Source organism: Pseudochaenichthys georgianus, chromosome 5, assembly GCF_902827115.2.
Source record: "Pseudochaenichthys georgianus chromosome 5, fPseGeo1.2, whole genome shotgun sequence".
In the NCBI taxonomy this organism is placed as follows: domain Eukaryota; kingdom Metazoa; phylum Chordata; class Actinopteri; order Perciformes; family Channichthyidae; genus Pseudochaenichthys; species Pseudochaenichthys georgianus.
The window spans coordinates 2,158,355-2,173,335 of record NC_047507.1 but is presented as its reverse complement, the minus strand read 5'-3'; the positions used below and the strand labels follow the sequence as shown (position 1 = coordinate 2,173,335).

Sequence of the window (14,981 nt, the reverse complement as noted above, 5' to 3'; positions counted from 1 at the left end):
TGATTGACTTATTGCACTATTTGTTGTTTTACATTTGTTTTATGTCTTATTATATATTATGTTGCATTGTTGGAGGAGCTTGGGACTTGAGTTTTTCATTGCCACATCTCCACTGTAGCTGTGCCTCTGACAATAAAGCTTTGAATCTTTGAATGTACAGTCTCTCTCAGTGTATCGCCTGTTTGGACGTTCTCCTCGGTCGTACTTTCATCTTCTCCTCCACTGTCCTGCATCCTTTAAAGCAGAAATGCATCCGGATGTTTTCGCGGAACTTCTTATCTCTGAGGCCATAGATGAGAGGGCTGAGAAGACGAGGAAGAATGTTGGTGAAGACGAAGGTACTGAAGAAGATATCTGTTGTCTTGTGGGGCCAATTGGTGACGAGGAAGAGGTTGATGAAGGGCGCGATGAAGGACAGCAGGCAGAGGAGCAGCTGGACCCCATGGAGCAGGATGGTGTTTCGGGCGTTTCTCATCGAGGCTCGACTCACACCTGAAACCCCACGAGCTGCGAGGAGCACGTTTAGATAGGTGAGGACCACCGTGAGGAAGACGAAGGAGAACAGGAGTACCTGAGGAGGAAGAGGGGAATACTTATTAACAGAGATGGCAAAAGTACACATATCCTTTACTCAAGTAGAAGTACAGATACTCATGTTTAAAAATACTCTGGTAAAAGTAGAAGTACTAACTTATTTACTCAATTAAAAGTAAAGAAGTATGGGCTTTGAAATGTACTTCAGTAAAAAGTACCCATAACTAGCAGCTGTTTTAAAGGTCCCATGTCATGGCCATTTCCACTGATCATAATTCCATTGTTGAGGTCTACTAGAATAGATCTATACCGTGCAATTTTCCAAACTCACATTTGTTTCGCATACAGCATCTCTGTAAAGTATGTGTATTCACTCTCTCCACTAAACGGCTCGTTGCAGCTCTTGCCCCCCCCTCCCTGTGAGCCCAGTGTGCTCCGATTGGTCGGGACTAGTCGGGACGTTGTGAATCGCGCTGAGCTCCGTGGAGGTGTGATTTCCTTGTTTAGCGATACACATCGAAACACATCAAAACTCATCCTGAGCACACACAAAGTCACAGCCGAAGTAAAAACAATAAGTGTGGCTTGATATTGGGAAAGAAAAAGGTTGATAAATGCTGTGAGAATGGGTCTGCAGAGAGGATTTCGGCGCGATCCCAACTGTCTGTTATCAGCCTGCAGCCAGGGAGGAGAGATCAACAGAGCTGCCTCCACTGAGTGTGTGAGGAAGTCTGTGGATTGGTCAATTTGGACCAATCAAGGGGGGGCTTAACGTAACGGCTCTGCGGACGTAACGTAACGGCTCCACGGATTGGTCCATTTCGTCCCGGGTTAGATGGCATCATGCACATGGACAATGACGTATCTCCAACGAGGCGTTTTGGGGAGGAATTTTCTGTGCTACAGGGTGTACTTTGAGGGTTTTGACTCTACAGACTGTTTACATGCATAAAAACCTTCATAACACACAAGGGGACGGGTACTAACCGCAAAAGCATGACATGTGACCTTTAAATAGTACCTGACCTCCCTTTTATATTAATAGAACAATAATGTCATTGTTAGCTAATGAATGTTTCCATGCTGAACAACGGCAACATGACAACATTTTCATTGGTCCCTCTTCTTTAGAGAAGACCAGGAAATGATGGATACACGTATCGTGTTCAAATCAATAGGCACGCGATAACTCTAAATAATAATGATCACGCCACCAAACACACATTAAAACTAAAGGAACCAGCTGTTTGGAAAATGTGAGAAGTAGACAGTACAGGTATTTGTGTTCAACATGTAGGAAGTAGAAAGTACAGGTATTTGGGTTCAACATGTAAGAAGTAGAAAGTACAGGTATTTGTGCAGTAACCCCAGCGGTACCACGAGGAGAGCAGCCGCCATGAGACCCAGAGTCTGCATGATGGTCAAAGCTGTCACTGTTGTCCCCTGTCGCAGTCTGCAAACTGCCTGAAGCAGGGATACCTGTCTTCTCTCAGACAGGGTGGCACGTAGTCTGCCTGCATCGAGCAGAATCCCCAGATACTCCCCCTGCTGGTGAGGTATGGGACTGCTCTTCTTCCAATTTACCGCAATCCTCACTTGGATCAATTGGGCTGTGTTTGCCCCTTCCCTGGACCTGGCCATGACTATGAGGTCGTAAAAGAAAACCCTCATGCCATGGTCGCGAAGCGGCTGAAGCGCTGTGGCCACACATTTGCTGAACGCGCGTGGGGATAGGGAGTAGCCAAACGGTAGTCTGTTGTACTCGTAGGCTCACCCCTGGAAGGCAATACACAAATACTTTCTGTGCGTAATTTCGAAAGTAAGCGTCCTTCAGGTCGATGGTTGTGAACCAATCTCCCGGCTGCACTAGTTCCAGTAATTGTTTTACATATGGAACTTTTTGCAGGCAATGTGCTGATTTAGGCTGCGAAGATCCAGAATGGGTCTGAACTCTGGACGCACGACTCCCGATTCTGTCTTCTTGGAAACCAGGAAGTACATAGTAAAGCCCATCTCTGTCCTGAGAGTGCACAACAGACACAGCCTGTTTTTGCAACAGGGCCTGCATTTCTGTTGAAAGGAAACCTATCTCCTCCTGGTATGATAGATTTGCCTCTCTTATGCCCCTGAATGGAGGAGGGATGCTGCACAACTGGAGTGAGTAACCCAGTCTCAGTGTCCTGTCCATCCACTTTGTCAGTACACAGCTGAGCTTCCATTCCCCATAAAACTGTGTTTAGGGGACATGCAAGCAGCTGTGGAGCCGCAGCTAAGAAGCTGTAGTACTCTCTGGTAGCCTCATCACCGTTCCCATCAACATCCCTTAACACCTGCATTGAGGAGATAAAGGCTTGGATGCAACAACACTTCCTGCAGCTTAATAGCTCCAAAACAGAAGCTATTTTAGTTGGCACACCAAACCAGGTAACATAACCCACATGACCTTTTCTGGCCAAAACATACCCCTCTCCACAGCAGTTACCAACCTTGATGTATGATTTGACAGACATCTGACCTTTGACACCCACATCAAACATCTGTGTAAAACCTCCTTCTACATGTACCACCTCAGGAACATTGCAAAACTCCTGTCAGATGCTGATCAACTGGTCCATGCTCGATTACTGCAACACTCTCCTCATCGGGGCTCCTAGCAGGAGCCTTCAGAAGCTCCAATACGTACAGAACAGTGCCGCTAGGACCCTGATGAGGGTGAGAAAATACAAACACATCACACCCGTTCTTCATTCCCTCCACTGGCCTAAAAACCTTTCTTTTCAAAAAAGCCTTAAATTAAACTTTGTTTTTATTATGCCTCCTGTACCTTGGGATTGCTGTTAGCAATGAAAGGCGCTTTTCAAATCGGATTTATTATTGTTATTATTATTACTCCGCTGCCAAACCTTCAATAAAAGGACGTTTGGCCCATGTGGGGCTGACAAAGAAAGTGCCGATTTTCTACTGAGGTCCTTGAACGCGGCATGCTCTCATGGGGCCGTCATAATGCCGTTTCTTTGACACGGACATTATGGGGAAATGTGGAATTGTGGAGAGAGGTGACTCTAGGATGAATGCAATCGTTTTTACTGAATGCATTTTTCACACACACATCACTCAGTGTTTCTCAAACGTTTTCATACCAAGGACCACTTAACCAATAAAAAAACACTAGCGGACCACCTAAGCCCATAAATATCAAAAAACACATAGTTTTTCTAGAGCAGATTACAAATCGCCTGAAATGGTACAAACAAGTGAAACTTAAGCTCGCTCCATTGCGGAGATATTCCCGTGAGAATAAAAAAAAAAAATAAAAATAACTGACAATTGTGAAATACCAATATACTCACGGACCACCAGTGGTCCGCGGACCACACTTTGAGAAGCACTGTTCTAGACTAAGGTTACAATACGTAACCCAACGTTCTTCTGCGGAGGTCCTTGAACGCACGGCGGCCACTCGCCTTCGTATTAACACTGTGTTTCACATTCAACGGTGAAATGCATTAATCGGAGCTATTATACCAGGCAAGGTGTGTTTAGCAGGGCAGAGGTTCTCTGCCCAGTCTGCTGCCTGCTGGGAGCAAATGGGCTGCCACGCTCCCCCGCCATGGTCATCACCAGGGGGAAGTCCTGGCGGACAGACCTAGGCGGTGGACTTCCATGGACACCGGAACCGGAAGTGCCCGACAACGAGAAGTCCTCAACATCCTCCTCCCCGGCAAATGGAGCCATCCCCCCCGCTGGAATGGCGAACGTGAATGGCACCACCTCTGCCATATCCTGGTCCCCCAAATACTCTAAGCAGAGGTGGTGGGGATCGGCGCCCGCTATTAAGCCAGGGCACGAAGGACAGGCCCGGGTCTCTAGAAGTGGTGACTCCATGAAGGTATAATAACTTCTTTCTTCTTCTTTCAAACGTTTTACTTTCTCTGAGGTGTTGTCCTGCTCAGTGAAGAGCAAAGGATGACAGGATCAGGAGGCGTGGCGGCCTTATATACTGTGTGCCTGCGCGCACATTCAGTTAGGCTCGCCCTGATTGGCCGGCTACGTTTATACAAACTCAGTGTGTGAATGCTCGCATAGCATGGTTGAGAGTAGTGCCCATAGAGCCCAGTAGAGGGCGGAGCCTGTGTGAGATATAACGAAAGCTATTGTGGAGTAAAAGTACACCATATACCACTGAACTATAGTCGAGTAGAAGTACAAAGCAGAACAAATGTAAATACTCAAGTGAAGTACCTCAAAAGTGTGTTTAAATTCGTGACTGAATGTACTTAGTTACTTTACACCACTGCCGGAGGGAAGGGCGTGACAAACACAAATATCAGGGAGAAATTCAACGAGATAACAAATACCTCCACCACGAGACTGAGGGTCACGTGGTACGGTGTGTTGTAGACGAAGGAGGCGTGACAGAGGACCGTCTTTGAGAAGACAGACAGAGGCTGAGTGATGAGGATGATGATGATGTCAGTGAAGGCAGGGATGAAGGACACGAGCCAGATGAGAGCGATGAGGAGGTGGGCTCTCTGCACCGTGCAGATCTGGACGTGATGAAGAGGAAGACACACGGCAATGTAACGCTCCATCGCCATGCCAGCCAGATTCAGAGGGCTGTTCCTGGAGGGAGAAACACACAGGTTTTGTTTCCCCCCCTTAAGTTCTTTGGATCTAAGGCTTATCAAGTCATACCCTTGGTGTTCAGTCAACATGATAACACACACACACACACACACACACACACACACACACACACACACACACACACACACACACACACACACACACACACACACACACACACACACGCACGCACGCACGCACGCACGCACGCACGCACGCACGCACGCACGCACACACACACACACACACACACACACACACACACACACACACACACTTTGATCTGTTAGAATAGATATAAAGATAGATAGATAGTTTATTAATCCCTTTATTTATTAATTCTACTTTTACTCAATTACAAGACCTATTGTAACACCTGTTGGTGGTGATTAAGACGACCAGCATGATGCAGCAGGGGATGAATCCTGGGTTGCCGGTGTAGATGGCGATCACTAGCCCCATAGAAAGTGTCAGCATGATCATGTCGTTAATCACCAGGTGGATGTACAGCACATACCTGCAGGAGAGGAAGAGGAAGAGGAGGAGAACATGAGGAAGAGGATGATAAAAACAAGAAACATATGTAAACAGGAAAGAGATGGGAGCGTCATGTTGAAGATGTCCTCAAAACCTGGTTAAAATCACTGATTCGGTCATAATAATAAAAACATGAATATAGCGATGTTTCGGAAACAATAATACCTATCTTTTTGTTTTTTCCATCAGATTTGACTTTTGTACTTCTAGCACACTACTGGAGTTATTGGGACATTTGAAACACTCCTATGTACCACCCAATTCCTCAAAGTCTATACAATCAAATACAAATACTAACACATTGGTAAGGTCTAAGGTCTAATCTATATCCGTAATTGTGATGAAATAGCAGGTTAAAACAGGATCAACAGCTTGGAAAGTTGAACTTTTCTCAACTTTCGAAACGAGCAAAGGAGGAAAAGCAAAGCTTGACGTCACCCCATTCAAAGTGAATGGGAAGCGTCTCCATTGAAGCACGCAATGCTCCCATGTGGACGTACCGTTAGAATATTAGCTGAACATACCATGGACTGATAATTCACAGTTTAAACCTCTTCATTTGAACCCCTGCTGAGATTACAGAGTGCCCAAAAAACACTTTTTCTGGAAACTCAATCAATCAATGTTTATTTATATAGCCCAATATCACACATGTTACATTTGTCTCAGTGGACTTCACAGTTTGTACAGAATATCAGTATCAAAATACGACACCCTCTGTCCTTAGACCCTCTGTCCTTAGACCCTCTGTCCTTAGACCCTCTATCCTTAGACCCTCACATCGAACAAGGAAACACTTCCGGAGAAAACCCACAGTTTAAAGGGAACATGGGAGAAACCTCAGGGAGAGCAACAGAGGAGGGATCCCTCTCCCAGGACGGACAGACGTGCAATAGATGCAGTGTGTAAATCGAAGAGATCATACATTTGCAATCCAATCCAAATCTGAATTATCTACTCTCATGGATCACTGTGACTAAAACAACATGTGATAAGGGCTGCACAATTAATATATATGTTATGCACTATATGAACAAGTGCAATACGACTTTCAATGAGATTTTACACCTGTATAAATAAAGGCTAAATAAAAAATACTCAAATCGCAGGATGCAGAATATTTGTAAAAGGCGAAATATGTTTTTAAATTGTAATAATAATAATACATGTTATTTACAAAGCGCTTTTCCTGGTGCTCAAAGTGCTTTACAAGCAACATACAAATACAAAGTTTAACGAAGAACCTTGGAGCTGCAGAGATATCAGAGCCATTCATATCCTGCAAAAATAATAAATCCCTCCAATTACTGTGAATAATGTCGCAGTTGCGATATCAGTCAACTCATCTTAGATACTTATTTTTTCCAAATTGTGCAGCCCACATTTCAATCATTTAGTATTTCTTGTTTTAGGGCGACAACCTTTCCATATGTTAAAAGGACATTTGCTGTCACCTAAACAAAGTTTCAATCTATTTTAATATACTTGTTTTAGAGCAAAGCATTAATACAACAGCTGATTCCAACCTTTACCTCCACATGTAAGCAGATTTGAATATCAAGTACAATCTGTTTTACTGTGAGTATGTTCACATCTCTGTTTATCACCTGGGGTCTCGCTGGAAGTTCTTGCTCTTGAAGTATGTGTAGACAAAAGCTCCATTGATGCAGATGATGGTGAATACCAGGACAAAGGTGATGAAGTTCTTTGTGAAAGCTTCGTTATAGCTGTCGAAACGTCTGCTGGAGTTCATATTGTCCTCAGAGCTGGAGACACAAAACACAGATTACATGAGAATAAGAGCCTTCGTTGTTCTTTAGTGAATCAAACTCCTTAGCTTAGCTCTAAACATGCCTGCTGTACGAGGAACAGGAAGAGCAGCAGTTCATTATATAACAATAATACAAATATAACAACATGTAAACTAATGAATGTTAACATAGTGGTTTTCTGGGATTAAACATAACACTATTAAAACAAACAAAACAAAATCTGAAAATCTGGATGTGTTTTTCTGCATTTAGTTGAAGCTTTTAAAGGCCTTTTGAAGAAGAACACAGTCAGACAACGGTATTATTATAATAAAAATATAACAAAATGTAAACATCTAAGGAAAGTTAACTTTGACATTTTAAAATGAATTAATCTCACTATTTGTGCACCTAGAGTCATACCTTACATTTAAACTATCCACAATATAAATACGGTACGTTTTTAAAACGTTGCAACATTAAATCGTTTCACACTTCTTACTTCAGCGACAGACTCCCACCTGCTGACTTTCTGAATCCTCCAGCTGCCGGTCAGCTCCTTTATAATGTGTGTGTGTGTGTGTGTGTGTGTGTGTGTGTGTGTGTGTGTGTGTGTGTGTGTGTGTGTGTGTGTGTGTGTGTGTGTGTGTGACGAGCATTGTGAACTTTTGATCATTAAAGGTAGCGAGGATGTTCCCACTTAATCAAAATGTGCATTAATTTACCGACTTTTTAAAATGTATAGGATTCTCAGGATTATATTTACATTTGATTTAAAGTGTGTGTGTGTGTGTGTGTGTGTGTGTGTGTGTGTGTGTGTGTGTGTGTGTGTGTGTGTGTGTGTGTGTGTGTGTCTGTCTGGGGTTGGGCTGTTAAGGTTTTGGCAACACATATTTGTATTACACTTAACATTGAATTAAACAGAGAACTTCTTCCACTTCCATTATGTGCTTTATTTCTGCTGATGTACAAACCAGGCTTGCACAGAACTTGAATAACATTTCCTTTTATTTCTTCCACATTATAATGTAGAGCTGATCCTGCTGAACAACATGTAAGTATGATAAACCACAGATGTTATTTTCTGCAATAGTCCAACATCCAATGGTGAAAATCCCGGAGGAGATGCTAACTTCCAGGTCGGACTACAACAATACGTCATCTCTCCGATAGTGATGTTACGTTGGCGAACGATCCGATTCTTTTGAACGACTCTTTGGTACGAACGAAGGTAACCCAGTCGTACTTGGTGAGAGCCTAAGACACTCAAATCCAGCACCAGACACTTTTTACGCTGCTATGGACAATCTTGCACTAATGCACATTCTCAAATATTGAAGTGACTGTTATTTTGTATATATTGTGTTTTTATTTAGGTCTTAATGTGTGCACATGTAAAAATGTGTCTTTGATTCTGTATTTATAGGTATATACATATTTTCACACATGTTTTTATATACATTTGTTTTATATTCGGGATTGTGAGAAACTGAGTGAGTATTTCGATCTCTCTGGAGGATTGACAATAAAGTTGACTTTGACTTGACTTTGATTATCCAGGTGATTATTTCGCAGATGAACCTATTAACCCCTTAAGAAATGGAACGGCTCTCGGAAAGGAACGGAGCCATACGATCCGGCTTCCTTCAAAGAGCCGTAATTGCCATCACTATGCTGCTCTACTTCCCCTAAATGTTCCCTTTCTGCAGCACCGGTCTGACCCTTGACACAGTTTTCCCCCGACAGGACAGGTACCGGGTCCAGTACTTCCTGAATTGCTCGTCCCTAAAACCGTAGATCACGGGGCTCAGGAAACGGGGGATGATGTAGACAACCAGGAAGAAGATGTAGCGGATCTCCAGACTGAAGCGAGGGAAAAGAGAGATGAGAGCCACCTGAAGGGAAGGAACTACAAAGGTCAGCATGCACAGCAGCAGCTGGAAGAAAATCAGAGAAATAGAAAAGTATATTTAGTTATTTACAACATTTACAACACACAATGTGGTCTTCTAGGGTATTGTACACATCATTTAAAGTATAGATTATGAAGCTACTAGTCCCCATCTTTAATCGTAAACAGTTTAATTGAGAGGCCACTATTTGTGTTTTTCAACTTTAACATTCAAATTATAAGGAAGAGGATTAGGGCCACATTGGAGAAACAGTTTTGGGATGGGACCAAAAGTTCAACAAATCAGAGAAAAATTCAGATTTCTGTGAAAAGATTATTTGTTTTTTTCGAAAATCTCAAAATACTGACAATAATAGCAGATTAGAAATAAATAAAATAACTGTTGGTCACATCTATGAATAATTTCACATGTGGCCGTCTTCCGTACATTTACCTGTTAAATCTTAAAGCGAAGCGGTTGTGAAAATATAAGTTAAACTCTTTTTTCTTCACCTGGAAAAACCTTATTTCTTGTCTCAAAAAAGAAATAATGTTTTTTCAACAGATCTTAAAAGATTTTCCTGGCAATTTTGGCTCTTTTGGTTTTCAAAGTGGAAGGAAGATCATTGCCTCAATTATGCTAACCCTAAACTAACCCTAACCCTGATAGAACATGTATCCCCTCTTGCTCTTCATGAGTAAAGTGTCCTAGTTAGTTATCTCCAGTACACCCACCTGCAATGGGATCAATACAGTACTTATCTTATCTTTCTACATAAACCCACCTGCAGTCCATGGAGCAGCACAGTGTTTCTCGCTCTCTTCACCGAGGCCAGACCAGTAGAAGCAGCCTGGGCCGCGAGCATTATCTTACAGTAGGTGTAGAGAAGAGTCAGAGCCACGAAGGACAAATAAACCCCGTCAAACACACAGTTCTTATAGTAGATGGACGGGTGGCGGAAGAGCAGCGGGTGGTCGCAGAAGATGGGGGTGTTGAAGAGGGAAAGAGGCTCGTGGACGACGGTGATCAGCAGGTCTGTGAGGGGGGGCGTGGCGGTGAGGATGAGGATGATGAAGATGAGGAGGAAGGTGCATGGGACGGAGCACATGTGGTTGTAGTGCATAGGGAAGCAGATGGAGAGGTAACGCTCCAACGCCATGCCGGCCAGGATGAGAGGCGTGGAGCGGGTGGTGAGGACCGCCGTCATTATCTGAGGGGACAAAGGGGGGGAGGTAGTCTTTAATTAAAATAACAATACTTTTCAACCCAGAATCACTTACACATAATGATGGAGATGGCAAAAGTAAACACATCCTTTAGTACAGATACTCGTGTTTAAAAATACTCTGGTAAAAGTAGAAGTACTGACTAAACTTCGATACATATATTGTAAAATAGGGCCTCTTAAAGATGCACGGCTCACCAGGAAGCAGCAGACGGAGGCGTGGATCTTCCTGAAGATGTAACTGACGACGTACAGCGCTGTAACGAGGCTGAGCTGCAGAGCGTCGTTTATCACCATGCAGATAAACATGATGTAGCGCGGGTTCTCATAGAAGAGTCTGCAGTCAGAGAAAAACAAGAGGTTAGAGACTTAGACTACAGGAGAGCTGCGAAAAATCTGAGTTCGCCTGGTGCACAATGTTATGGAGGTGGGGGTCTTGCTGGTGCTCAAGTGTGCATATACGTCACCCCATACTCTACCTGCCTTAAGAGACACTATTTTGGGATACAATTTCTCCATTTTCACCCCTTTTCTCTGGTTCTTCCAAAAGTTAACTTAGACTTTTTCTGACTCTGGACGAATGTAAGGAGAGTTGTCAGGGGACTCTACCCGCCTTAAGAGACACTATTCTGGGATACAATTTCTCCATTTTCACCCCTGGTTCTTCCAAAAGTTAAGTTAGACTTTTTCTGACCCATGTGCATCACCCTGGATCTCTGCCTGTGAGTGTGGGACCCTGCTTACAGCAGTGACTCTGCTGTACTTATGTTCTTGTACATTTCATGAGTCAAATGTGGATGAAATGGACAGGTTTCAAGCTTCTTTCCTGGGTTACATAGTGCTGTGAAGCAGCCTGTCCTCTGGGTGGGAGAGCGAGGTGCTGTAAGGAGCTCTCTGGGTCACAGCCTGCTGCTGCTTTTAAACAGACTCAAAGACAGTTTTTTCCCAAGAGCCATCATTCCTCTTAACACCTGAAAGTCATACCTCTTAATCATCCTGCATGTGAAATAAATTTGACTCTATATATATGTAATTATTATTATTATTATAAATACATACTATTATTATTTATTACTTTTTAGATTTAATTTGTTATACCCCTGGAAATAATTACTGCATTGTATTCCTTATTCCTAAGTATGTATGCTGTATTTGTTGTCTTATGTTGTGATGTTTTTTGTTTTGATGGCACTTTTTGAAAGGGAGACGCATTTCTTTCTCTCATTGTACATGTATAACAACTTTAAATGACCCTATTATATAATACAATATATAAGTATATATTATACAGCTGTTGCAGTTAATATTAACTTGTTAATTCATTGCTGGCAAGTTTAATCTATTCAAAAGGCAGCATTGTTTACAAGTTGATTTTAGTATCATTATTTGAACCTGAAAAGTAGCTTGCATCTTTTTTTATTGAATAAATGCAGAATTAAAATATGTCTCTGTGTTGACTGGAAAGTAAACGAGCAGAAAATGGAAAATACGTTTTATATATGTTTCTTTTCATATCAAAACATACATTTGCATATTTAAACATACCATTTCAGACAACTTGTAATACAAAAAATAGGTGTCTTGATGCAAGGGATTATACAAACCTTTTCTCACATTCAGTAGACAAAAATAATCGGAATATTAATCCATAATGACATTAATGGTTAATAGCAGCCTGTGTCTGTTGATTGTGTGTATACAGGTATGTACTTATTTTTATATATATTGGTTTTTTTGTATTCAGGATTGTGGGAAACTGTATTTCAATCTCTCTGTCTGTACACACAAACTGAAAGATTGACAATAAAGTTGACTTTGATTTTGACTTGATTTAAACAGGGTCAAATCCCAGGTCTTGATTGACTTATTGCACTATTTGTTGTTTTACATTTGTTTTATGTCTTATTATATATTATGTTGCATTGTTGGAGAAGCTTGGGACTTGAGTTTTTCATTGCCACATCTCCACTGTAGCTGTGCCTCTGACAATAAAGCTTTAAATCTTTGAATGTCCAGTCTCTCTCAGTGTATCGCCTGTTTGGACGTTCTCCTCGGTCGTACTTTCATCCTCTCCTCCACTGTCCTGCATCCTTTAAAGCAGAAATGCATCCGGATGTTTTCGCGGAACTTCTTATCTCTGAGGCCGTAGATGAGAGGGCTGAGAAGACGAGGAAGAATGTTGGTGAAGACGAAGGTACTGAAGAAGATATCTGTTGTCTTGTGGGGCCAATTGGTGACGAGGAAGAGGTTGATGAAGGGCGCGATGAAGGACAGCAGGCAGAGGAGCAGCTGGACCCCATGGAGCAGGATGGTGTTTCGGGCATTTCTCATCGAGGCTCGACTCACACCTGAAACCCCCGAGCTGTGAGGAGCACTTTCAGATAGGTGAGGACCACCGTGAGGAAGACGAAGGAGAACAGGAGTACCTGAGGAGGAAGAGGGGAGTACTTATTAACAGAGATGGCAAAAGTACAAATATCCTTTACTCAAGTAGAAGTACAGACACTCGTGTTTAAAAATATTCAGGTAAAAGTAGAAGTACTGACTAAAGTTCTTTACTCAAGTAAAAGTAAAGAGGGCTTCTAAATGTACTTCAGTAAACAGTACCCATAACTAGCAGCTGCTTTAAAGAGTACCTGACCTCCCTTTATATTAATAGAACAATATTGTCATTGTTAGATAATGAATGTTTCCATGCTGAACAACGGCAACATGACAACTTTTTCATTGGTCCCTCTTCATTAGAGAAGACCAGGAAATGATGGATACACGGATCGTGTTCAAATCAATAGGCACGCAATGACTCTAACGAATAATGATCACGCACCAAACGCACATTCAGACTAAAGGAACCAGCTGTTTGGGAAATGTGAGAAGTAGAAAGTACAGGTATTTGTGTTCAACATGTAAGAAGTAGAAAGTACAGGTATTTGAGTTCAACATGTGAGAAGTAGAAAGTACAGGCATTTGTGTTCAAAATGTAAGAAGTAGAATGTACAGGTATTTGTGTTCAACATGTGAGAAGTAGAAAGTACAGGTATTTGTGTTCAACATGTAAGAAGTAATAAGTACAGGTATTTGTGTTCAAAATGTAAGAAGTAGAAAGTACAGGTATTTGTGTTCAAAATGTAAGAAGTAGAAAGTACAGGTATTTGTATTCAAAATGTAAGAAGTAGAAAGTACAGGTATTTGTGTTCAACATGTAAGAAGTAGAAAGTACAGGTATTTGTGTTCAAAATGTAAGAAGTCAAAGTAAAAAGTCTACAAAGTAACTTACGCTATTCAATAAATGTAATGGAGTAAAAGTATAACATATACCTCCTGACTGAAGTCGAGTAGAAGTACAAAGTAGAACAAATACTCAAGTGAAGTACCTCAAAAGTGTGCTTAAATACTTGATTGAATGTACTTAGTTACTTTACACCACTGCCGGAGGGAAAGGCATGAAAAACACAAATATCAGAGAGAGATTCAACGAGATAACAAATACCTCCACCACTAGACTGAGGGTCTCGTGGTACGGTGGTGTTGTAGACGAAGGTGGGGTTACAGAGACCGTCTTTGAGAAGACAGACAGAGTCTGAGTGATGAGGATGATAATGATGTCAGTGAAGGCAGGGATGAAGGACACGAGCCAGATGAGAGCAATAAGGAGGTGGGCTCTCTGCACCGTGCAGATCTGGACGTGATGAAGAGGAAGACACACGGCGATGTAACGCTCCAACGCCATACCAGCCAGATTCAGAGGGCTGTTCCTGGAGGGAGAGAGAAACACAAAACTAGGGTCAACAGGGTGGGTGCAGGGTGGGTGCAGGGGGTCTGGAGGACGGGTTTTGGCTGACAGCCCAGGGGCACAGCGGAGGACCCGGAAGGGGTCTCGGGCGGACGGCCCGGGGGCAAGGCAGAGTCCAAGGAAGAGTCAGGGGGCCGAGGGCGAAGACCGCGGCTCTCAGTGGGCCGGGCTCGAGGGCGAAGACCGGACAGGTCTAAGGTCTAAACCGGGCAGGACCCGGTGTCGGCCGGACAGGAACCGGAGCCGGTGGGACAGGCTTCGGCAGGATCCCCCATGGAAGAGGACCAGGAGTTGGCAGGACCCCCGGCGAGACAGGTGACGGCGGGACCTCCAACGGAACAAGACATGGGATTGGCAGGACCCCCGGCAGATGAGTCGTCGGCGGGACCCCCAACGGGACAGGACACAGGGTTGGCAGGACCCCCGGCAGGAGAGTAGTCGGCGGGACCTCCAACGGCACAGGACATAGGTTTGGCAGGACCCCCGGCAGAAGAGTAGTCTGCGGGACCCCCAACGGGACAGGACATAGAGTTGGCAGGACCCCCAGCCGAACCTCCAGCGGAACCTCCAACGGCACGGACATAGGATTGGCAGGACCCCCGGCAGAGAAGTAGTCGGCGGGG

General features: G+C 43.3%; 2 protein-coding genes across 2 annotated transcripts; both read right to left on the bottom strand.

Moving 5' to 3' along the window:
* Window positions 1-166: 166 nt before the first annotated feature.
* LOC117447377 (odorant receptor 131-2-like) lies at window positions 167-8,610 on the bottom strand. The gene is made up of 5 exons (XM_034084083.1): window positions 8,606-8,610; window positions 7,305-7,463; window positions 5,537-5,677; window positions 4,893-5,157; window positions 167-571 (listed from the first exon to the last, which is right to left on the bottom strand). Exons 1-5 carry the CDS (start codon window positions 8,608-8,610, stop codon window positions 167-169), a joined length of 975 nt encoding a protein of 324 aa, XP_033939974.1.
* A 526-nt stretch (window positions 8,611-9,136) lies between these two features.
* Window positions 9,137-12,896, bottom strand: LOC117447376 (odorant receptor 131-2-like). Its single transcript, XM_071203250.1, has 5 exons — window positions 12,627-12,896; window positions 11,401-11,477; window positions 10,764-10,902; window positions 10,125-10,550; window positions 9,137-9,385 (listed from the first exon to the last, which is right to left on the bottom strand). Exons 1-5 carry the CDS (start codon window positions 12,894-12,896, stop codon window positions 9,137-9,139), a joined length of 1,161 nt encoding a protein of 386 aa, XP_071059351.1.
* Window positions 12,897-14,981: the final 2,085 nt, after the last annotated feature.

Excerpts from the sequence above, each read along its gene's own strand:
- LOC117447377 (XM_034084083.1), bottom strand. Across the intron at positions 5,678-7,304 it reads AACTTCCAGCGAGACCCCAG|GTATGTGCTGTACATCCACC; the intron begins GTGATAAACAGA and ends CCTCTCCTGCAG. Across the intron at positions 572-4,892 it reads CCCTCAGTCTCGTGGTGGAG|GTACTCCTGTTCTCCTTCGT; the intron begins GTATTTGTTATC and ends CTTCCTCCTCAG.
- LOC117447376 (XM_071203250.1), bottom strand. The coding sequence starts at position 12,896 with ATGAGAAATGCCCGAAACACCATCCTGCTCCATGGGGTCCAGCTGCTC. Across the intron at positions 10,903-11,400 it reads AGGCTGCTTCACAGCACTAT|ACTCTTCTATGAGAACCCGC; the intron begins GTAACCCAGGAA and ends CTCTGACTGCAG. Across the intron at positions 10,551-10,763 it reads CCTCCGTCTGCTGCTTCCTG|ATAATGACGGCGGTCCTCAC; the intron begins GTGAGCCGTGCA and ends TTGTCCCCTCAG.